The sequence below is a fragment of the Coccomyxa subellipsoidea genome, assembly GCF_000258705.1.
Source record: "Coccomyxa subellipsoidea C-169, whole genome shotgun sequence".
Lineage (NCBI taxonomy): Eukaryota > Viridiplantae > Chlorophyta > Trebouxiophyceae > Coccomyxaceae > Coccomyxa > Coccomyxa subellipsoidea.
This window is the reverse complement of record NW_005178020.1, coordinates 156622-179700: the sequence shown is the minus strand read 5'-3', so window position 1 is coordinate 179700 and position 23079 is coordinate 156622. Positions and strand designations below refer to the sequence as shown.

The 23079-nt window shown below is 51.4% G+C and overlaps 4 protein-coding genes across 4 annotated transcripts; 2 read left to right on the top strand and 2 right to left on the bottom strand.

Annotated features, from left to right (window-relative positions):
- Positions 1 to 554: 554 nt before the first annotated feature.
- On the bottom strand, positions 555 to 5828 carry COCSUDRAFT_20684 (Brix-domain-containing protein; the record flags this gene model as incomplete). The annotated part of the gene is made up of 8 exons (XM_005642950.1): positions 555 to 861; positions 1673 to 1758; positions 2195 to 2296; positions 2824 to 3006; positions 4072 to 4290; positions 4950 to 5072; positions 5529 to 5597; positions 5736 to 5828. Coding segments are annotated over 8 exons (1182 nt in total), but the record flags the coding sequence as incomplete, so codon positions are not given.
- A 504-nt stretch (positions 5829 to 6332) lies between these two features.
- Positions 6333 to 10640, top strand: COCSUDRAFT_54901 (hypothetical protein; the record flags this gene model as incomplete). Its single annotated transcript, XM_005642949.1, has 6 exons — positions 6333 to 6349; positions 6492 to 6617; positions 6906 to 7053; positions 8460 to 8570; positions 8997 to 9129; positions 10566 to 10640. Exons 2-6 carry the CDS (start codon positions 6566 to 6568, stop codon positions 10638 to 10640), a joined length of 519 nt encoding a protein of 172 aa, XP_005643006.1. The 5' UTR covers positions 6333 to 6349; positions 6492 to 6565.
- Positions 10641 to 11109: 469 nt separating this feature from the next.
- Positions 11110 to 17718, top strand: COCSUDRAFT_54900 (aldehyde dehydrogenase; the record flags this gene model as incomplete). Its single annotated transcript, XM_005642948.1, has 11 exons — positions 11110 to 11335; positions 11596 to 11767; positions 11986 to 12043; positions 12656 to 12769; positions 13401 to 13588; positions 14182 to 14371; positions 14977 to 15139; positions 15618 to 15743; positions 16206 to 16363; positions 16718 to 16831; positions 17506 to 17718. The coding sequence occupies exons 1-11, from the start codon at positions 11203 to 11205 to the stop codon at positions 17716 to 17718; spliced, it is 1629 nt and encodes a 542-aa protein (XP_005643005.1). The 5' UTR covers positions 11110 to 11202.
- Positions 17719 to 18773: 1055 nt separating this feature from the next.
- COCSUDRAFT_20634 (Arginase/deacetylase) lies at positions 18774 to 22092 on the bottom strand (the record flags this gene model as incomplete). The annotated part of the gene is made up of 6 exons (XM_005642947.1): positions 18774 to 18964; positions 19476 to 19590; positions 19879 to 19964; positions 20437 to 20614; positions 20954 to 21148; positions 21721 to 22092. The coding sequence occupies 6 exons, from the start codon at positions 22090 to 22092 to the stop codon at positions 18774 to 18776; spliced, it is 1137 nt and encodes a 378-aa protein (XP_005643004.1).
- Between the last annotated feature and the right edge of the window lie 987 nt (positions 22093 to 23079).

The following is a 23079-nucleotide window of genomic DNA, read 5'->3' as shown; positions in this document are numbered from 1 at the left end:
GGATCAGGATACGTGGCAGTGCTGGTTCACTTGTGCATGTAAGGGGGGCAGCAAGGCAGGCTCTCGCTGTCTTTGTGACAGCCTTGTCTCTTTGCAACACTTTCCGCCTGCCAGTAACCCGTATTTATACCCATCTGGCTAAGGTTTGCGCATCTGGAGAAAAGCAGGAGACGCCAGAATCCAAGACTTGCAAAGCGTCAGGGACTATGTATCTATAAATGACATCCCCTGAAATCAAAGAGGCAGGTGGCACTATGGACTACTGTAGTCTTTAGTACCCCCTGAAAGAGGGTCTATAGGCTGGAATGGGAGTGTAGGAAGCGCGGTAAGTGGTGTGCTCAATGTGAACTCGCACCCACCCATATGCCACCTCGTTGCTCTCAGCGCCGGTTAATTCCAATGGCTCATCGCCGCGTTGCGACTAGCCATCAGTGAGTGTGGACGCTGTGTGTGGGACTTGTGGGGACAATGTCTTCAAGTAGGTTGAGACAGACACCATATAATCTACTTATGGATTTTAGGGTTTTTGGATAATCTGAGGGTTTGAACCAACCCTACAACCCTACACATATCCCTAGGATGTTTTGCAATCCCTCTGCAACCTTGCCATGCACAAACGATCCAAGGTGCGACCGCACATTGCATTGGGACGTAAAAGGTGAGGCGCTGGTTGAAGTTTCAAATGTTCCGACTTGACATGTTTGAGCATGCTGCCGCCAACATGTACCCATGAGCCAAATGACAGCGCAGCGCCATGTCATCGTTATGTGAGGATGAGTCACCTGCTGTCGTCGTCTATCAGCGCGCAACTTCTCTCGTTCGTCAATCTCCTGCTGCTGCACCGCAGCTTCCGCAGCGCTCCTGCAAAAAAATCCAATTATCGTACATTAATCGACATAACGTATGGCTATTTGTTTATGATGTTGTGCATGTGAATGAAAACCGCTCATTTTGCCACATCCCCACAGCTCCTAGCGTTTGAATTTGCACAAATAATGTGAAGGCTGTCTTCAAACGGAAAGCTGCTCAGCGTTCCTGCCAATAAAGAGAAGGCCTTGAACATGAGAACCATGGGTTGATAACCTTGAAAGGAGCGACCACAAAATGATGCAACCTGAAGATCAAAGCTTGCAGACACAGCAGCGGCAGTAACGGCATGCAAAAGCAGACGGGAGTATTGCTATGGCCACGGCAAATATGTTTGGCATGCCGCAGGTTTGTTTGCCGTCTCATCAGATAATGGAGCAAAATTAGTTTCACAGCCTTCGCAATGCAGGCGAAACAGAGAAAAAGGTTGGGGTGACCCAAGGATTGCCAGAGCTGCCTGCAATCTCTGGAGTTGCCACCAGCTCCATAAAATATCAATTCACGATATGACAACATGCGACTACCTCAAATAATCAGGTCAGGACATCATGAGAAAATGGGACTGGACCTGATGTATTCAGGTCAGGACAAGAAGAGAACAAGGAGCTGGACTTCAAACATTCAGGTCAGGACAGGAAGAGAGCAAGGGACTGCAACTTGATATCTTTCAGGTCACGACAACAAGAAAACAAGGGGCTGTTTTTCGAATATTCAGGTCAGGACAGCAAGACAGCAAGGAACTGCGACTTGAAATCTTTCAGGACAGGACAAGAAGAGAACAAGGGACTGGGCGGGGAAGAGACACCTGTGCACATAGCTGTGGTAGAGGACCCGTCCCGTGCACATGCCCTCCTCAACCTTGACCACCTCCAGCTCCATGCGCGGCCCAATCTGGCAACCAACACATTTTTGAATTCAAATATGAATCAACCCTGGTCTGGCCAAACGCAGGGGCATGCAGAGGTGCAGAGGATCCCTTCGCTGATGGCGTGAATTCAGCAAGAATCCAGCAAGGATGGATCCACAGGTCTGAAAGTGTTGATGGCTTGTCTCACGGATACTCTTGTCAAGAGCAGAGCATGGACTCGTTCTTAGATCTTGGGAGTCAGTGACTAAATATAGCCCTCCAGAGAAGAGTGCACTCTGCTTGCTGTTTGTCTTAGGTGAAGGGCATACCGCACGAGCGACTGGCGGCTGGCGACACTGCCGTTTACACTCTTCTCTACCAACCTTCAACACCCACCCTTTTGCACTGATGTACGGAAACCCTGAAACCCCTCTACCTGTTCAATAGAGTGGATAGAATGGGTAAATATTACAAGCGCACCTCCTGCAGGCGCACGCGCGACTGGCGGCTGGCCATGTTTCCCCGGCCCATGTCCTGCGCCAGCTCCACCCGCGCCTCTGCCGCCTCCTCCCCCTCGCTCTCCTGCGCAAAGTTTAATTTATAATTATTTTCAATCAATAATACATTATTTATATTTCTCTTTGCAGCCTGGCATGCAGCGTTCGTTACACCATATGAGGCTTCTGGGTTGGTGCTCAACCCCCAAAAATCCCCCTGGCAAGTTGCATACTCTAAGCCTGATCAGCTGCCATGCATGTATCTTACCTCTGCCTTGACCCATCTCTGGTGGCATTACAGCCTAGGACACTTATATGCGAGAACCTCGCAAGAACCGTCCTATCACACGGTGCTTGGAAGGCACTAGAAAGAACACCGCACGCTCTGGGCTATTGAAGTGTGCATGCACAAGGCAACTCAGCATGCCACAGACTCTGTCTAAGCCTGGCAATACAATCAACAAATACAGCTACTCGGCACCCAAAGACAAGATGTTTGGCATGGGATGCCCCACATGCCAGGCTGGCCCACCAGCAATTATCAACATGCACACAATTTCTTATATACCCTGATTCGATCCCTCACAACCCTGACACGAAAGGGGCACGCACCGAGCCGTAGCCGCTCTTGGTGAGGAACTCGGAGACGTCCTGGAGGGAGCCCATGTCCGGCAGCTGGCGGCGGGCGACTAAGGATTTGACGCTCTTGGTCACCCCGCTCGGCGCCGCGCTGATGCCGTAGTGCCGGAACGAGATCCGCCTCGTCTCCTTGTCGTAGCTTAGCAGCACCACTCTCTGTAGCACAGGGAACGCTCAGACCTGATTCATCGTGGCATGCCACAAAGTACATGAGGCCCAGGAATGGCGCAGGATACATTGCACGTGATGCATCTCCAACAAGGAGCCAATTTGTATACCATGAAAGCACAAGAAGAGGTTGCCAGCAGAACCACCCTCTGCGGCACGAGAAGTACTCAAGAATTCAACCTGGCATGCATTGAACTGCACAAGATCCACCAAAAAGAGCCCACTAGGTTGCATGTGACGTGGTGTAGCTCTGGCCATTTGCAGCTGTCACTTGGAGGACAACAGAGGCACGGCAGCACCACGGCAGCACTCTGTCGCCACAAACATCACAAATCTAGTGGCTCATCATGGCATTATGACATGCTAGAGATCCAGAATTGATGCATCCTGAGCTGCGCATTGTCAGATGCCAGAGGGGAAAATAGCAGGTGTCACCAGGATTTCTCCTCGGAGCACAGATGTAGATTGTCAGCCGCATAATGAGCCAACTCATCCTGGAGGAAGACATGCAGTGATGTAAATCCCTGTCCCTGAAGCTCAAGCCTCACAGAAGCATGTCTTCTGTTTTAACTTGTGTCCCGACACCTTGAGCCCTTCTAAATGTGCCATTTTAGTGGCGGTCTGTTTCTTGAGGTTGGGGAAGTGCATTTTCATCTGAATGAAATGCACCTCGTCTGCACGAAGATGGCAGAAAGCATCTTGTTTTCCTGAACCCCAGAAGTCTAGGACCTTCCAGAGGTACACCAACCCCAAGAACCCACCTGGCAGGAGGACAGATCGGCACAATGATAGCGGGGAACAGGCTCTTCAACTCGGCTTTAGCACCCCTTATACCCTGGGCCCGGCTGGCGGGGGGCGGTGTAAATACTGAGCACCGTGCCCACGGTTGATTGGGTCTTGCTTGGATCTGGCGAGTCCATCAAGGGGTAGGATTTTGGCACCCTTTACTGTTACCAATTCGATAACCCTATCCTGACTGCTCACATCGCCTCGTCTGCCTTGCCACTTTTATACAGGGATGACGAACACATTTATGCAGCACTGACAACGCACCTGGCAGGAGGACAGGTTGGCAGTCTGGACATTGATGGCGGGAAAGAGGTTCTGGAACAGCGCAGTCGCCAATTTAAGCTCTTCCTGGCCGCCGAAGTTATTCATGACGACTAGCGGCGGGCTCTTCCACATGGACGCCGGCTGGCGCGGCCGCTGCAGCGTCGCCGTCACATCGCGCATGAGCGAGTACGCATGGATGCGCATCGTCAGCGTCGGGCCCTGCGCAGGGGGTATTGAACTTTAAATTCGAGGCATAGTCAACACTATACTTGAGAATGTATGTCTAACAGTGACTGTGTAAAAATACCAGTGACTGAAAGATCGCATTGGCCAGTATGCGTGCATGCACATCCTTGGCGTCGGGCCCCATGCAGGCGCGACCACACCACGCGTGAGAAGGCTCTTAAGTGGTCCCTCTATCAGGCACTAGGTTGCAGGGAGATAGAGAGGCCCTCCGTGCCGCAACAGCACACCTATCGGCGCCAAAGGAAATGGAACATGGATTATCAGGTCACATGCCGGACAGTTGTGGCCACCGTGATGCACCCTCTGGAGGGTCCTCAACACAACAACCTTCCTCTCCCTCGATGTGTGCTTTGCAATCGAGACGATCTCTACATCGGCCTGCATGTTGCAGGCTACCCCCATTTTGACAGCGCCAACCTCAGCCACGCGATGAGAGATGCGGCGTACAAAACGGTCCATGTCAGCATTTGCACAATTGTACCGCATGCCACAGCGCCGTGGGTGAGTTCAGCACTATCGAAAGGGGAGAGCCAGCAACATGTGCACCGAACCTGGTTGCAACATGATGCATGGGACCAGCAGAACCAGGATTACTGTGGCAAATTCATTTGAAAGTTGCATTTTAAACGCACCCTGGGGGTCTTTGCGACGCGCAGGTACGCAGCATTGTCAGTGGCGGTCAGGATGAGGAAGTGCGAGACTCCCAGCGGGCCAGCAATGTCCACAAAGTCCCGCAGCTGGTTCTTCCTGGACTCCTGAACACACGAACCAAGGAGAGATTCATTGACGTGACACAGCCATAGAGCTTACGGGCAAAGGATCTTATTATCACAGCACGCTGCTCCTGCCAGAGGCCAGGTGCGTCCAAGCTGCAGTTCGAGGCTGCCACATTTCCTACCCTAAGATGGACTGGCCGGATCCAGGCTAGATACGATCAAACGTGGACACGGTGCTCAGTATATCTCCCGTGGGCAAAGATACTGCATGGGAAGTGCACTTTGCATGCCCCGGCAAGGGTAGAACCTTCACATGCAGACAGACATTTCACCTTGCAGGGCACTGGACGCTCGCTAAGACACGTGCAAGTCTCCCACCCTGTGATCGCGGTAACCACAGTTGCGATGATGTTCTGTCTGGCGGTATGGATGCATGAATATGAGATGTATGAGGGGATGTGGGCTTGAGGGTTTTTAAATGCCAGGAGTCCTCACCTTCAGGTGCTCTGCAGTGTTGGGCTGCATGACTCTGCGCAGATCAGTCTCCAGTGCCTTCAAGATCAGCTGCAAGGGAGCACACCTTTCAGCGATGTGCAGGTCACACAGCAGTCAAGCCCCCTCAACGCACCAAATCTTTACATCAGTGTCGTCGTTAAATCCAAAGAAACAATAGTAAGCAGTGGGAGCCACAAGGAGGCTCACCCCTTGCTTGCCGCGCCAGAAGACGAATGTCTTGGGCTCAGACTTCTTGGCTGGGTCGGTGAAGTTGGGAATATGTGTGCGCTTCTTCCTCTGCAATTCAATGAAAGATATTTAATGATTCTCGTAAGCCCTCTCAGATCATTTGTCAGTTTGCTTTGCCACATGCTGCAAGCGACTAAGAAGAAAAGAGATCTGCTTGAGGCACTTCCTAATAAGAGAAGGCTACAAAGTGGATCAACAATCAAGGGCTCTTATCATAACAGGATATGTCAATTGAATCCATTTTGCTAAGATGATGTGCTGCTAGTACTGTTGCAGGTCAGATGGCAGAAACTCACCCTCCTTGTCTTCGCCATTTCACAAAGCTCCCACCTGGGTCCTAGGCAGATGACACAATGTTGAAATGTTTAGTACGTTTCAGACATCTGCCACATCGCAGTCTCATTTAGAGCTATGAACTCTGCGCAGCTTTCCGTCTCGGAACAAAGGTTCCGATGTGGTGATAGGGAAACGCAAAGGCCAGTGATTGTTCCCTGCCCAGTGGCCGCCCTTGATGGTGCTTCTGCTCAAAGCTTAAGCAAAGCAATTTTGGGCGGAGTGCACTGCATCTCCAGGTGCGGTGATCAACTTTGTATTCCTAGTGACCGTTTTGTGCGTTCCTATTATGTGCATGTTTAGGCTGCCGTGTTTGCATTCTCTGCAGTGAGACGTAACGTGCATAGAGTTGGATATCAGATCGTCGCTGTGCTGTTGCAGGTTTCTTCTAGAAACTATCCACCGGGAGTCGAGTTGGCCTTGAGCCGACGCGGAAAGACTCCTACCCTGTCACGATGCTGATTCCTAAGAAGAACCGCAAGGAGGTCTACAAGTATCTCTTCAAGGGTGAGTGCAGGCCCGCTTGAAGCCCTGTATTGTCCTCTGTGCTCCCGTGGTTTCGATCAGCATGCATGGCATTGTTTTATCCCGGTGAGAGCCGCCTCCATCTAAGGCACAATCAACGCTGGCGGCTGCCTCTGCTTTGCTCTCTTAATTCCCCGACGATCTGCACGATAAAATAGTTCTTAAACATCTCCAGGTGTTGCAGAGTGTCTGTGCAGTCAGGCATCATGCATTTGTCCGGCAGCTGCAACACGATGGATGTTTGCTGACCTCTGCTTGCAATGTCTGCAGAGGGAGTTCTCTATGCCGAGAAGGACTTCAACCTGGAGCAGCACCCGGAGATCGAGGGCGTGCCCAACCTCCAGGTCATCAAGCTCATGCAGAGCTTCGTGTCCAAGGAGCTTGTGACTGAGCGCTTCGCCTGGCGCCACTACTACTGGTGCGTTTGGTGTCCTTCACAGAAGTACCAGGACAGTCAGAAGCTGCTGTTCTCTCATACAGTAATGAACAATACGTAGGGTGCCTAGTAGGTATTGGTCTTCAAGAAATAGAAGAATATCCACTTGTGTTGGCTATGATGAAGCTTGCCCATCAGGGGCTTTCCTGCCCCCAGTGTCCAAACTCTTACGAGTTGGGATGACACGTGGGCTGCTGAGCCTTTCCTTGTAGTATCAACCTGTCAGTCCCGATCTATTTATCTGTCCTCTTCTTCGTTCTTGGCTATGATGTTAGCTAGTCCTCCGAGGGCTTTCCTGCCCCTTTCTTCTGATCCCCAGAAGACACCTGGACTGCTGAGCCTTGCTATAGTGTATGACTAGATATTCTGTATGCTCCCACGGGCAATGATGACAGCAAGTCCACTGAGGGCATTCCTGCCTCTCATCTCCTGATTTTCAGGACGACATTTGGATTGCTGAGCCCTCTTTGTATTCTAAATTTCACGTTCTTATCATGGCTTAGCGCATTTTTGGATGCTTGCATTTTGGGCCATGATGACAGCAAATCCATTGAGGGCGTTCCTGCCTCTCATCTCCTGATTCTCAGGATGACATTTGGACTGCTGAGCCCTGTTTGTAGGTGTTAAACTCATTTTCTGTCAGCTTTGTCAGTCCTTGATGGCCATATTGGGCAATGATGACAGCAAGTCCACTGAGGGCATTCCTGCCTCTCATCTCCTGATCTCCAGGATGACATTTGGACTGCTGAGCCCCGTTTGTGTATCACATATCACTTTCTGCCAGTCTTTGCATGATTATTTTGGGCAACGATCTTATGGGCAATGATGACAGCAAGTCCGCTGAGGGCATTCCTGCCTCTCATCTCCTGATTTTCAGGACGACATTTGGACTGCTGAGCCCTTTCTGTGTTCCAAATTGTACATTCTGCCAGTCTTAGCATGGGTCCCATGGGCAATGATGACAGCAAGTCCATCGAGGGCATTCCTGCCTCTCATCTCCTGATTTTCAGGATGACATTAGGACTGCTGAGCCCTGTCTACTTCCCTCTTAAATGATCTTCGTCAAGTATTTGTATGCTTTGTGTTGGGCAATGATGACAGCAAGTTCACCGAGGGCATTCCTGCCTCTCATTCTCCTGATTTCCAGGACGACATTTGGACTGCTGAGCCCTGTCTACTTCACTCTGAATTGATCCTCGTCAAGTCTCTGTATGCTCTTGTGGTGGGCGATGATGACAGCTAGTCCTTCGAGGGCATTCCTGCCCCTTTCTCCTGACTATCAGGAAGACACCTGGACTGCTGAGCCCTCCCACCCTTTACCCCGCTCACTCACAACCCATGACTAACAATGTTGCCGTGACTAACGCTCAGTTATGGCTGCCTCGCAGGTTCCTGACCGACTCCGGCATTGACTTCCTCCGCGAGTACCTCAACCTGCCCTCTGAGATCGTTCCTGCCACCCTTAAGAAGTCCACCAGGCCTCTCGAGCGCGGCACCGGGTGAGTGGCGCACACAATTGCTCCCTTTGTAGCCGCTCGAAGCGTGGCCATGATTGCTAGTTTGAGAAGGTGGTTTGGTAATGATGATGCCTGCCCTACGAGGGCGTTCCTGCCCCTTTCTGCTGACTCCCAAGAGGGAAGACACCAGGGCCTCTGAACCTTCTCCAATCCCGATTTCCACCTAGCATACACCCCCTTTGCTTTGCCCAGCGCTCACATCATGTTTGGCTTCTGCCAGACAAGTCAATGCCATCTGTAACTGCTGTTGTTGCTAGTAAGTTGTCCTTCATGTCAGCTAGATTCGAGGTAGAAAGATGCTTAGAGGCTAGTTGCCATCACGAGGTGTGCTCCAGTGTTTAGTCTAGCATTCACAGAAATCTGCAAAGAGTCTCCAGCTGCTGAGTGCGGACCCCCCGGTGTTTGTAGGGACAGGCCCCCCCGCCGAGACGGCGACCGGCCACAGCGCCGCGGCTTTGGGGACGGACCCCCCGGCAGCGGTGGCGGCTACCGCGAGGGTCGCGAGGGCGGCCGCGGCTTCGGCCGCGGCGCTTCTGACAAGGTGACTCACCCGCTGACTAACCCGCTGACACCCCCATTCTCCCCATCTTACCTTGCCTGACCTGACCTGGTACCTATTTACACCAAACAGAGCTGGGATGTGTCCTTGCTAGGCGGCGTCACATTTTTATATCTGATCCGGATAGGCCCTGGTGTCTAGACATAAACAGGAGATTTTGACGGCTGTGATTTCACCAACCTGATGGGGACTTTCCTGCCCCCTTTTCCCAAGCCTATGGGAGGATGAGTCAGGTGTATGAGCCTTGTTGAAGAATATCCCACCGTTGATCTGCTGTTTGCTTTCTTTCGCTGGCTGTGATTCAAACGACCTGACAGGGGCTTTCCTGCCCCCTCTTGCCCCAAGCCTTGGGAGTCAATCTCAGGTGTATGAGCCTTGTGAAGGAATCCCTTATCATTAGTACTTTGCTCCTGCTTGCTTTCTGCCCTGGCTGTGATTTCACTGACCTGACGGGGACTTTCCTGCCCCCTCTTGCCCCAAGCCTTTGGGAGTCAATCTCAGGTGTATGAGCCTTGTGAAGGAATCCCTTATCATTAGTACTTTGCTCCTGCTTGCTTTCTGCCCTGGCTGTGATTTCACTGACCTGACGGGGACTTTCCTGCCCCCTCTTGCCCCAAGCCTTTGGGAGTCAATCTCAGGTGTATGAGCCTTGTGAAGGAATCCCTTATCATTAGTACTTTGCTCCTGCTTGCTTTCTGCCCTGGCTGTGATTTCACTGACCTGACGGGGACTTTCCTGCCCCCTCTTGCCCCAATCGTCTGGCAGTCAATCTCAGGTGTATGAGCCTTGTGAAGGAATCCCTTATCATTAGTACTTTGCTCCTGCTTGCTTTCTGCCCTGGCTGTGATTTCACTGACCTGACGGGGACTTTCCTGCCCCCTCTTGCCCCAATCGTCTGGCAGTCAATCTCAGGTGTATGAGCCTTGTGAAGGAATCCCTTATCATTAGTACTTTGCTCCTGCTTGCTTTCTGCCCTGGCTGTGATTTCACTGACCTGACGGGGACTTTCCTGCCCCCTCTTGCCCCAATCGTCTGGCAGTCAATCTCAGGTGTATGAGCCTTGCCAAAACCCATACATATTAGCGTGCGCTTGCTCTTGCTCTCTTTATGCGCTGACTGTGATACAAACGACCTGACAGGGGCTCTCCTGCCCCCCCTTTCCCCAATCCTCTGGGAGTCGATCTCAGGTGTATGAGCCTTGTCAAAACCCATACTTATTAGCTTGCACTTGCTCTCTTTCTGCACTGGCTGTGATTCAAACAACCTGACGGGGACTTTTCTGCCCCCTCTTGCCCCAAGTATTTGGGAATCATTCACAGGTGTATGAGCCTCGCAAGCAAGATCCTGAAATCTGAAGTGCCCTTCGTACTGGTGTCGTTTGCCAGAGTCACTTACATGCTGTGTGGGCTGGTTTGCAGGAGGGTGCCCCGGGTGCTTACCGCCCCGAGTTCGGCCGCGGCGGCTACGGCCGTGGTGCTGCACCGCCTTCTTAAATGCCTGCCTGCTATGGCGGCATCCTACCAAGCCGTTCGTGTGACCAGCACTCAGCAGCGGGCTCCTGTGTGCTGTTGTGCTCGGCAGACAAAAGCCCTGAGAGTCCGCTCTTGTTGTGCTGCTAGCTGGGGCGCTTGTGAGGTGTTGTGAAGCTCTGGGAGAGTGGGGAGATGAAGTGCTTGCCTCTTGAAGGATGTGTTCGGTTTGTTCCGGATCATTAGCTGCAGAGACGTGTCTGGCATGGGTCTTGAGGCCTTCCTTGTAAGAACAATCAATATATATCTCAACCACCGTCGAATCTTGCATTTCACACCTCGATGAAGTGTCGCTTGACCAGTGGTTGAACATGCATGCGGAATGCACGAACATGCACGACACGTGACGACGTTCAACGAAATGAACTAAATGGAAGCCAGCACACCACACGTAAATGCCTTCAGGCCCTAGAATGGAGTCTACAAATATGCAGAGTAATCGCGCGTGTATTAGAACCTTCAGACGATGATGCTGAAGTAATAGGAGAGGCTTGCTAGTTATTGATCTGGCCTGGTGTATGTCAAGATGTTGGCCACAACCTCCAGGCGTTTGTGGAGCTTGCACCCTTTTGGACAGTCCCAAAGATTGTTATCCTCCTGGGCCAGCGTCGATCCATCAGCAATCTCTGGATCTAATCCTGGTCAGGCGTACAACCTCGGTAAGATGCTGCTGAGTCAGAATTGTCTTCCAACCGTTGTGCTTCGTCTTCGTCCTTGCCTACAATTAATAACAACCAAAATCTTTGGTATATTTTATCTGTCTGTGCATCTGATTTGTACATGCATTTAATTTCAGGCTGCACTCAATCTGACATGTCTGAGTCCATCAAATCACGTTCTGCAGTTCCAACCGCTACAGTGCAGGTTGTGTGATCGAGAATGCACATTAAGCTCAATGCTACATCATCTGTGCTTGCAGTGAATGGCGAGTGGGGCCTGCCTGCCAAATCGAAGACCATCCCAGATCCCCTGAATGGGGAGCCCTTCATCAAGCTGCCTGACACGCAGCTGGACGAGATCGACCCCTTCGTGCAGAGCTTGCGCGCAGTGCCCAAGTCGGGGCTGCACAATCCGCTCAAAAATCCAGAAAGGTGTGCCGGACCCTTCCGCTCCTGCTTCCTTTCTGCATCCCTATTGATGTGGCGGAGATAGGCCCCGCCATTCTGCTTGACTGCTTGACTCCATCCAATAGACAAAGATTGCTGACAGCGCTGTCTGCATGTGCCGAAGACTTGATTAGAGCAACCGATGCTTGCAAATTGATGCATGCATGCTCGGCATGAACCTGGTCTTGTCAAACCTGTGGCAGGTACAACATGTACGGAGCAGTCATTGCCAAGGCAGCTGAGGAGATGAGGAAGCCAGAGGTGCGTTCTCAGCATTCCTGCAGCAACTTTCCGCTGCTAGCAGCAGATTGCTTGTGCGAAGCATCATGCAGAACTACCGCACCATTGTGATTGTGCCAGTGGGCTGGAGGTTGCATAGAGATTTGCAGATCCTTGGAGGCGGAAAATACGGTGTTATCAGGTGCTGGAGATCTGAATGCATATAGAATTCAGCCATGGTGATGCTGTATCCTCCATCCCAAGGCAGACTATCTTTTGGTCTATGATTTCAGGCATAGCACTCGGCTTTTGGATTCACCGAGTAGCACGTATGTCAGAAGCATGGAGAGGGTACTTAGAGGAAACGCACTTGGAACTTCTTGCCGTCGGTGCAGCACTCGCCTTCTAAGAGCTGCAGGTCAATGTGCACCTCTGACTGCCCCTTCGGCGGCGAGAACTGTGCCCGACGCCAAGAAACTCCTTTACACAAGTCTGCTGCCATGCATGCAACTTGGCAGTGATCCTAATTGAAATCAATTTACTGCTATGAGAACGACTGTCAGACAAGGAGTGTTGTGCACCACATCCCCAACTTCTGGAATTCACATTTCGAACAAGAAAAATCCATTTTGTAATTTAAAATACCAATTGCAGGTGGAGGACTATTTCACCAAGCTGGTGCAGCGGGTGGCGCCCAAGCACGACGCGCAGGCGAGAGCAGAGGTTGTCGTCACACGGCGCTTCTTGGAAAACTTCTCTGGCGACCAGGTCGGACTTCCCTGCTGCCCTTGGCACAAGGCTGGAGAGAGCTGCTGTTTAATGTACTTTAGTTCGTAGACAACCCTTTAGCTTTATGGGCAGGGTCTGCCAGCTGTGGGCCTTCCAGCAGCGTTCAGATTGTCACTCTAAATGAAAACAGTGGCTGATCCAAATCTTTGGCAGATGGGGCAGTTTTGTCTGTCTCTAGGTCGATCAGATATATGAACATGCATGATACCCTTGTTAGACACCTCTTTGAAATTTGACACATGAAGCAATGGCCCTTTGTTGCTTGTCAGAGCCCAGAACTGTTGCTTAGTATCTCATCCATCCGATTCCAGCTGCAAGACATCACTGGAGCAATAGAACATCTTTTGGTGAGTGTTTGCAGCTGAGAGCCGGGACGATGATATATATTTGACTTTATTCTGGACTCTGCCCAACCGCAATTTCCTGCAGTGCCTGGACACCCTGTTGCAGAGAAGCCGGGCAGATGTGACAGCAAAAATACTTTACTTGGGTGCATGGCACAGACGTCCAACACGTAAATCAAACACAGGATAGGAAATAAAGTGCAACGTGTCCAAATCCAAGTGCAACGAATTAAAATTTGCAAAGTGCCTCAAATTCATTCGTGCAGGTGCGCTTTACGGCGCGCAGCTTCGGTGTCGCAGGCGACCACGCAGGGCAGATGAGTACGGGGCACCGGTGGCCCTACGGACCCGTAGGGTTGATAACTCCCTTTAATTTTCCTCTGGAGATCCCCGCGCTCCAGCTCATCGGCGCCGTCATGATGGGCAACAAGCCGCTTGTCCACGTGGACCACAGGTAAGTCAGCGATTAGTCTGCAGGGGTTTCTTGGGTTCCTGTCTTCAGCAGGGTCAGGGGTCAGACCATCAGTAGTTACCTTTTTAAGGATTGCTTAGCGCCGTTGAAACTACCATTCATCAACTTCAGTTATGGGCACCCTAAATATAGAAGGTAGGCTCAGCAAAGCAGCTGGGGATATTGTATTCAGCACAGCCCTTCTGAATCACACTGGGTCTACAGCACAATCTCGGCAAAATCACACCGCTCTTGTGCAGTGAAATTTGTCATGATTAGGCTGTGGGCTATCTGTGACTCAGAATGATGCTCGTAACTGGACCTTTTCCTCCCTTGCTACCGCTCTTATGAGCGTCGATCTCTCAACTAGTGGCCATTCGTGACACTGTGCGACACAATCCATCGATTGCATAACAATTGTAGCTATGTAATGCCCCAAAGGACGTAATCTCTCGTACAATTCATTGAGTAGGCGACCTGGAATAGTTGGAATTGACACGTAGGCTGACATCGATTCTACGCATCTAGTCGCTTGCAAAGTAAAGGATGTTCGCGTACACGTAGATGAGCTGAGAAGTACATTGTTGCCTGCCCAGGGTGAGCATAGTAGCGGAGGCGTTCCTGCGCATGCTACACCACGTGGGCATGCCGATGACTGATGCTGACTATGTGCACGGCCACGGGTCCGTGGTCAACGAGATCTTGGTCCGTGCGCGGCCGCGCAGCACGCTCTTCACCGGCAGTCAGCGCGTCGCAGAGAAGCTGTGCGCGGATCTGCATGGCAAGGTGGAGATATACTCAGATACCATTATTTTAGTAACTCTACTTGTGTTAGTAATTCACACGTACTACAGATGACATCCGCGGCGCTGCGCGCATGTGGGCACATGTGCCCGTGCTCCCTTTTGCAGTGGCGCTACAGGAAATGACTTGATCGGAAAAGCTTGTGGTAGCTGGCGGCTGGGCTACAGCGTGAGCCTCGCATTGGCAGGCCCAGCCCGCAGGGCAGTGCCGTCCTTCTCGAGGCCCCTATTGTCAAAGAGGCATTGGTCCATTGCAGACGCGGGGGCCCTCTTGAGGATCAGGACTGCTCTGCGGAGCCCTGCGCCTGCTTTCTTACAGGATGTCAATGCATTGATGCTACCGAGTTTGTCGCCATGTCAGGCACACTGGTAGCAAGCGCAAGATCAAGGGTAGTCTGCATCTATCGGAGGTTGACATACATGAAAAGGGAAAGCGCACGTGACGACAATGAACCGCGCACAGCTTCCGGACAAAATCTCACGACCTGGCTCAGTCGTAGGGGCAGGCCTCATTCTGCGCATCAAACTTCGATGACTCAACATTACTGTATGTAAATCATGTGACAGCGCGCACATGTGCGCGCGCAGGTGTTTCTGGAGGACGCGGGATTTGACTGGAAGGTCTTGGGGCCTGATGTGTTTGAGCCGGACTACATAGCATGGCAGTGCGACCAGGATGCGTACGCATGTAGCGGCCAGAAATGCTCCGCGCAGTCCATCCTATTCCAGCACAGCAACTGGGTCAAAGCCGGTGCGCTGCAACCCGTGCTCCTGACCATACGACAAACTGTGACTAATGCAAGCTACCAAGCAGATTATGTGCTTCGAGCCATGACAGAGTGCGGCCGAGGTGACAGCTATGCACAGAAGCTGCTATCATCAGGAGTTTGGGCTGCTCTTACCCTGATATTGTCGCAGCATCCATCGCTCTTGCATGTTAAATCGGGATGCAATCCCTTCGTCTCCCTACAAACGGCTGATCGTATAGATGAGAGCATGGATTGGAGCATGGTGCTATGTCCTTTTTCCAGCATGCGGCTGCCACACAAGCTGAGAGCGCTCTTTACCTACTGCTTTTACGAGAAGTATTTCCTGCGTGCAAAGGTTGCAAGCAAAAGCTGCAGGATGCACATTCTGCATGTGGTGCTTGAACTTTGCTTGATGCTGAATTCTTGAGGAATTTACTCTTGCACGAGTGCTGTGATGAACTTGCGTTGTTGCATGGGCAGGGCTTGAGGAGAAGCTGGCGCAGCGGGCAGCTCAGAGGAAGCTAGATGACCTCTCCATCGGGCCCGTGCTGACGTGGACCACAGACGCCATGCTGGCGCACGTCGACAAGCTCCTCAAAATTCCAGGTGAGGCTTTCGTCACCCTAATACGAACTTATCTGCTCTGCATCTTGCTTGTAAGGACGCTGTCTAATGAAGCGGGCTAGGGATGTGCATCATGATTGTGCCCCTTGCATCAAGATGTGTGCTGTGTGCGATGCCTCGATTTTGCCGCCAGAAAGCATGTGCCAACTATGTGTTTCCCTCGTCTTTGAAACGCCTTCATCCGAGGCTGCACGTTTTGTTGTCGACTTTTTTTCTGATATAAAGGCTGCAAAGTGTCTCAAGACAGGATGTCGTCAACTCCGCGTGCTGCTCTGCATCTTCTCTCACCTGCACAGTGTTTCAGTCAAGTGGCCAGAAATATTGCGTTGTGAAACACTAAGTGGGTATCAGTTGCTTGAGCCATTTGTGGGAAATATAACGCGTTTGATTCTCCTATGATTTTGTCTGGGAAATTGCCTTTGATGGCTTGCATGTGCATGGCAGGAGCACGCGTGGCGTTTGGAGGCAAGCCATTAGAGGGCCACAGTATTCCAGACGTCTACGGAGCGATTCAGCCCACAGCCGTATTTGTGCCTCTGGACCAGATCCTGAAGGATGAGAACTTTGGGCTCGTCACCACGGAAGTTTTCGGACCCTTCCAGGCGCGTCACAATCCTGGAGAGATTGGACAGCTCCGCATCCCCTTACTGTGTTGACTGGATTTGCGCCCTGTGTGCCTTATATGCCTCCAAGCTGCAAATTTCGAGCAGCTCCCTGGCTGGGGAAATGCTGGTATATGATACAGAAGCAAGAGGACTGATTGGTTCTTGGTACTCAGAGCAGCTTTTCAACTGCGCCTACTGTTCCTAAAATATGGCCAAAGCTGAAGCGTGGATTTTGGCTGTGAGAGACTGCATTTGCGCATATTGGCATCACTGTGACAGTGTGAGCGCCAAAGTAAGGAGCCGTAGCAATACCCTGCAATGACCCTTTTGAATCCCCTGGACATTTTGCAGGTGCTAACGGAGTACAGCGATGAGCAGCTACCGCTGGTGCTGGAAGCTCTGGAGAAGCTGGAGGCGCACCTGACCGCAGCCGTCGTCTCCAACGACCCCGTCTTCACCCAAAAGGTGATTGCCTGATATATTTTTGCTGCAAAATGCAAGCCGTGCAGCTTATCTGGTTCTCGTAGAAACAAACCAGCGAAGATGAAGGAGCCCCACAATCCAAAATGGATCCTATTTGGGCTGATGACCATTTAAATGTGCAAGACACTTTGCACTGCGCTGCATGGCCAGAGAATGCTTTGAAGTGACTTGCACGCTCAGCACGCTCATCCCCATGCGGCAATCTTCTTGCACGCTCAGCAGTTCTGCAGCTTCTGCCTTGATGTACGCATGCCAGCGCCATTCCTTTGACTCCAGAGGAGGCACTCACCAGCTGCTTGCTGTGATCCTTGTTTGCTTGCACCTGGGTGCCCGAGCACTTTCCAGTCGCGTGATGGAACGGGCAGAGCAGCGCAGATAGACACCAGGAGCATCTTGACGACCAGGGCTGGCTTTTCTGTTTCCTCTCTGTTGCATGATAATCGAGAGAGAGACGCAAAGAAGCTGCAGACTCATGCATCGCTGTGTATTCTCATTGCGACAGATGCTCAAAGAAGGTTGCAAATTTTGTACTGAGCATCCTGTTGAGGTGCTCGTAGGAAGCTCACGGGACTCTGCCAGTGCAAAGCGGCAGCTCAATGATGCAGAGCGTAGTGACATACATGAATGTAATTAGTGACATATTTAGCTGCACACAGGTGCTGGCGAACACCGTAAACGGGACGACGTACGCGGGCATACGGGCGCGCACGACGGGAGCGCCGCAGAACCACTGGTTCGGCCCAGCCGGTGATCCGCGCTCGGCCGGCATCGGAACTCCCGAGGCCATCCGCCTCGTGTGGTCTTGCCACCGCGAGATAATCAGCGATGTTGGACCGATCCCCCAAGGCTTCCAGGCCACCACGACCTGAGCTATGTGAATTAATACCACGGATTCATTTTTACATTGCATGTGTTGCTAGTCAGCGCTGTCAGGCCTCGAAGAGGAGGGCAGTCACATAGGAACTTGAGCTTGAGTTGAGGGAGTCCATGGTGCATTGAATAAAAGTCTCAGGGCGCCCAAGACATATGTGTTGCATGGTCGTGCCAATGTGAAATCATTAGCATTGTTGAGGACAGTCCACCAGAATTTTAGGCCACCAGTACGCGACAGTGGGACTTTTGCCTTGGAGGATCCGTCACCATGTACTTGTTTTTGCTGTGATGGCAAGAGCTCTAAATGGCAGGTGCTATGACTGATCTTTGTCAGTCAGATGGTTAGGCATCTGCAGGCCGTCTAGAGCCATATGCATCTACAAGACTCTTTGACATTAGATATCTAAAAACAATGCATGCACCGTAAATACGAGAGGCCTCCTGAGAGATCCCAAGAAATTTAGCGAGGAGCTGAGCATGATGTGATCTTGCCTCGCGCTTACTAAACTTCGGAATGTGTTCAGGACAATCTAGCTAGCACATCTAGCTGCACATTATCATATTTTGAATAATTTAATATAAACTTTCATGATCAACTTCATGCATATTGCATGCGAACTTCTTCATAGATCGTGTAGAATGTTTCCCGCAAACAGCTGCTAAGGCGCCTCATTGCCGCGCTGGCAATTACAGTGCAGTGCTTTACATTCCAGGGGAACACCTCTGGAATTGGGCCTTTAGCTATGAAATCTCTGTTTCTTGGAACAGGACTTCAATACGCACACCACTGACCATATTGACTGTCATAAGTATTAAGCACTCAGGTGTAGAATCCCCAGAAATTTCCAACACTGTTGGCTGCGGAGTCATCTTCGTCCTCTTCAGATTGCATTCGGATTTCCTGCTCTCCTGATGGGGAGTCTGACATCCTTGTACAAGGGCAGATTTATTCAAAGAATTGTTCGCTGTCGGTCGATTTGAGCTCTGTAATTCTCACAGTCCTAGATGGAGTCCCTGTTGAGGCCATGTCACCCCCCCCCCCCCCCCCCTGTCACAGGGAGTGCACTCGCTTTGCCTCTGTGATGAGAGCACGCGCCTTATCTTTCGGCTCATCTCGAAGCAGGTCGGCATTGAATTTGTCTATCGATGGTAGATTCAGCACTGCTCGGAATGTCTCTGCTACTGACTCCCCTAGGCCCTTCAGGTCATAGCCCCCCTCCAGCAAGAACACGCACCTGCCGCCTGCATGCATACACACACGCACAGCCAACTTAACTACGCCTCAATATTGACTTTTGAGTACAATCTCTGCCTGCTATGCCACGAGCAGTCCCCAACAATGGTGAATTTTTTTTTGGAAAGGATTGCCAATTTAATTGGCTATAAGAGTGCACTGCAGGCAGCACTGCCCGCAATCCTGTGAGAGTCATTCAGGCATCTCCAGCTAGACAAGGTCACTCACTGAGGAGCCAGCAGCACATGGGCTGGCTTTGACTTGTCCTGAGGTCTTGAGGTATTGAACCCTTGTCATAAGTGTGCTATGTGCCATAGCACCAGAAAATGTGCATGGCATTGTGCTAAGTTGGCGGAGCTTCCTCCGGCTAGGAAGCTATGTTCACGAATTGCAAGTGCATTAACTTCATGCCATGAAGCTTATATTCATACGGATTCGGCTGTGATGACCAAAGCTCGATCAATGGTAGTGAAATTTCCCCTCGGGTTTATACAAAGCTGTTCAAGCAAGTGGGCCCACCTGAGAGGCTGTCGGCCAGGGCCTTGATCTTTGCAGCGAGCCTGTAGTATGTGGAGCTGCGCATCTGCAGGCTGGCCAGGGGATCCCGCCAGTGCGCATCATACCCCGCGCTCACCTGCAATTTGAAATTTTCAAATTCAGACACGACAGCCACAGCGGCGCCAGCCATTGCATGCAGTGGAACGGGACGAGGGCATCCTCCAGTGTCTCAAGGGGTTTACTAGTAGTCAGACATGCTCAACCTTTCCAGGCCACCTCAGGGGCAAAGCAAGCGTTTATTTAATGATTGGGACGTGGGGAAGCATGTGCAACAAATTGTCCATATTCTACAGGGAGAACTACAGACATGTGGGGACTTCAAGAATGAAAAGGAAGTTTAAATCCTATGGCAGTAATGTGTTACCAGGATGATGTCTGGCTGGAAGCGTGCAGCTGCCGGGCCCACGATCTCATCAAAGACTTCCATCATCACTGCATCGCCAGAGTCGCCTGCGCAGACAGCCATAAAAACATATGCCCATAGAAATGCTCATCAGGCTCAGAATCTGCCAGTGCCTGCCTCCCTTGCAGGACGTCCTGTAGCTGAGCGAAAGCTTCAACATCTATGTGTGAATCAAACCTTGCCCTCACAGCACCCAACCGCCCAAAGAGCATGCTCCGGTCGCGTTGCCAGACCTTTGTCGACTTCAATTGTCCCAAGCTGCTCCTTTAAGAGTTACACAGAGTTTGTTTTTACTGTCTGATATGCCAGAAAGGAATCAGCCATCCATGGGCATGATCAATAGGATGAAACCCTACTGGAGTGCTTATTCTACCCCGCAGTGTGCATCCACTCCATTTTGCCACGATGAGGAGAACACCTACGACCTAATACCCCTATTAGTTGCTCTGAATAGATTTCCGCACCGCCGGGGTTGCGGAGTTTGGAATCAGCGCCACAGTACAGTCAGAGAGAGTGCACCTGGCAGAGGCAAATTTATAGATGCGCCTGCGCCGTCGCCGGTGCCAACCTCTGAAAGAGCGCCAGTGCCGGGGTAGAGGCCGGCCTGATGGGTGGATATGAAGAGCACAGAAGGGTCGTCGAAGAATACGTCGTTAGTGCCGTTGCCGTGGTGCACGTCGAAATCAAAGATTAGCACCTGCGCGCACATGCAAGCACTCATGACGCAGGGTGACTTAAGATTATGTAATCAACATGTTTGGGTGCTGCGTATCTAGCGCGAGCATAGCAGTCGCTAGCAGTGAACGCAAATCGACAGAAATTCTGCCACTGCTCCCCCCTTTTAGAAAAGGAAGCAGGCAATTGCTGCAGGTAGATTCTGCAGGTCAGAGCGCAGCTATTAGAGGATATTGACAAGGGATTAAGAATGGAATCACCCAATTCGCTTTAAGGGCCCCGTTCAGGGTGGTTAAAAAGGGGGGGTGCCGAAAAGTGTTTAGTCATGCAACACTCAGACAAGTGCAGCAGTAGACCGAACCTTTTTGAGGCCGTGGAATTGCTGCGCGTGCCTGGCGGCCACTGCGACGGTGCCGAAGAGGCAGAATCCCATGGGCCCCTTAGCGACGGCGTGGTGACCTGGCGGGCGGCAGATGCCAAAGCCAGCTGGCGCGATGCTTTCAGCCGAGCTGCCCTCCACCACCGCGTCTACCAGCGCCATCGCCGCTCCTGCCGCCTTTTCAGCCGAATTCGTGGTTTGAAATCGAAATCGAAATCGAAATCGAAATCGAAATCGAATTTGGATTTGGATTTGGATTCGGATTTGGATTTGGATTTGGAGACAGTAAAACGATACCGCCTGGGTGGAGTCACCCATGGGTCACTGCACAAATGCCCCGCTCCGCTTCATTGCCTTGCAGTGCGTTGGTTTGCAACGCAAGCATGTGCATCTTTGATATGGACATTAACCTTCCTATTCTTTTACTTTGTCCCTTGTCTGTCTTCTCTTGCCCCAAAGCACCCAGGCGTGCCCAACTTTGACACAATTGACTGGGTACATGCCCAGATGATGCTATGCAAGTTCCTGGTTGGATGCATGCTGCAAGCTTTTGCCGCAACTGCTGAAGATGGGACCATGCACAGCTGACACCATGCAGTGCGTTGCGCCAGGGGCGCAATGATAAGCACAACCAGTTCTGATCCACTCTTTCTTAGCCAGTACTACTACTATACTGCAGCCCCTACTGTCGATGGCGCCTGTGTTCTCTGAATGCGTCAGGTGTTCAAGAGGTGTGGTCAGGAACCCACCCTCAGGGCATCGTCGAAGGAGGTGGGAGTGATGTAGGTCGGTGCATTGTCCACAACCTCATTCCTGCCTCGCCGCACAATCTTCTCCAGTCCCAGGACATAGTTCCGCTCGTGGATTTTGCATAGGTCTTCAATGCTCGCAGGCTGGAAATCTGTCAGGCGAGACAGCTGCAGCGCACACAGCCACACATGTGATGTAAATGCTCTTCTGCCCTTTGCAGGATAACAGACCTCCAGCCGGCCAGCCCCAATCAAGAGCAGTCCTTGAAGCTGCGCAGTACGCCAATATAAGCCAGAATTACCTCGATTGCTTGTCCCCTTGAACACCAGCAGTGCAAATGATGCCGCCACGGAGGCTCCAGTGAAGGGCATGCAGTCCCATAAAGGAGGGTATTTCGTAGTTGTGTAACGCAGGAGATATGCATGCATACCCATAGAAGGGATGTTTCCGGGTGAGGCTAGCTTGCCTGTCCAGGCATGGCCTCTGCAGTGAGATCAGCTGCCTGGAGAGCGTCCAGGATAGCAGTGCCGCGAGCTGCGCACTCGGGATGCCCTGGCTTGTCATGGCTCAGGGCAGGGGAGCTCACGTACACAAGCTTCGGTACTTGCAGCAGCTCTCCAGCGCTGGCCAGATTACACGTTGTGGAATGTGCTGTGCGATTCTGCATGGACTGTATGCTCCAAATTCAGACATCCGAGGTACAGTGGAGCTGGTGGAGGTCAGTAACACAGTGCAACATACTGAAGATGGACATTGATGAACAGACGAAACCATAGTCATCAAAGCCATCAAAGGGATTATAGGACGTTACCTTGCGATCGACGCGACGAGCAGGTTTCAGTGAGCCAGTGCGATCATCCACGGATCTGCAAAGCCTTGATAAAGCCTTGGCACCTGATGCTGCGGTCTGCATAAGCTTCATGACACTCCAAATCCAGTTCACTGAGTTTTTTTGGTCGCAAATTCAGAATCGAGGCACTCACATGCAAATTTAAACTTCACATCCATCCTTGGGAGACCACAATATCAGAAGTCTCGGAACCATCTTGAGAAGGGAAAGAAAAGGAAGGAAAGAAGACGAGCAATTTGGGCCGAAACATTACGTTGACAGGAAAAATAAAAGAGAATCGGAAGGCAAGAGAACACGTGCAATTACAGTGGAAATCCTATCTTTGCTCTGCTGGTTTTACTAGGCTGCTCACGTCCTAGCTGCAGCTGCTGGTACAGAAATTGCCCTTCAGATTATTACAGCTAGTCTCAAGATGAGTTGCATCGATAGGCAAGCTCCTGCGACCTTTTCAGGGCGCAGCCATCTGCCGCAGCAGTCTTTTGCATCTGTGCACTCCTCACTTTTTCCT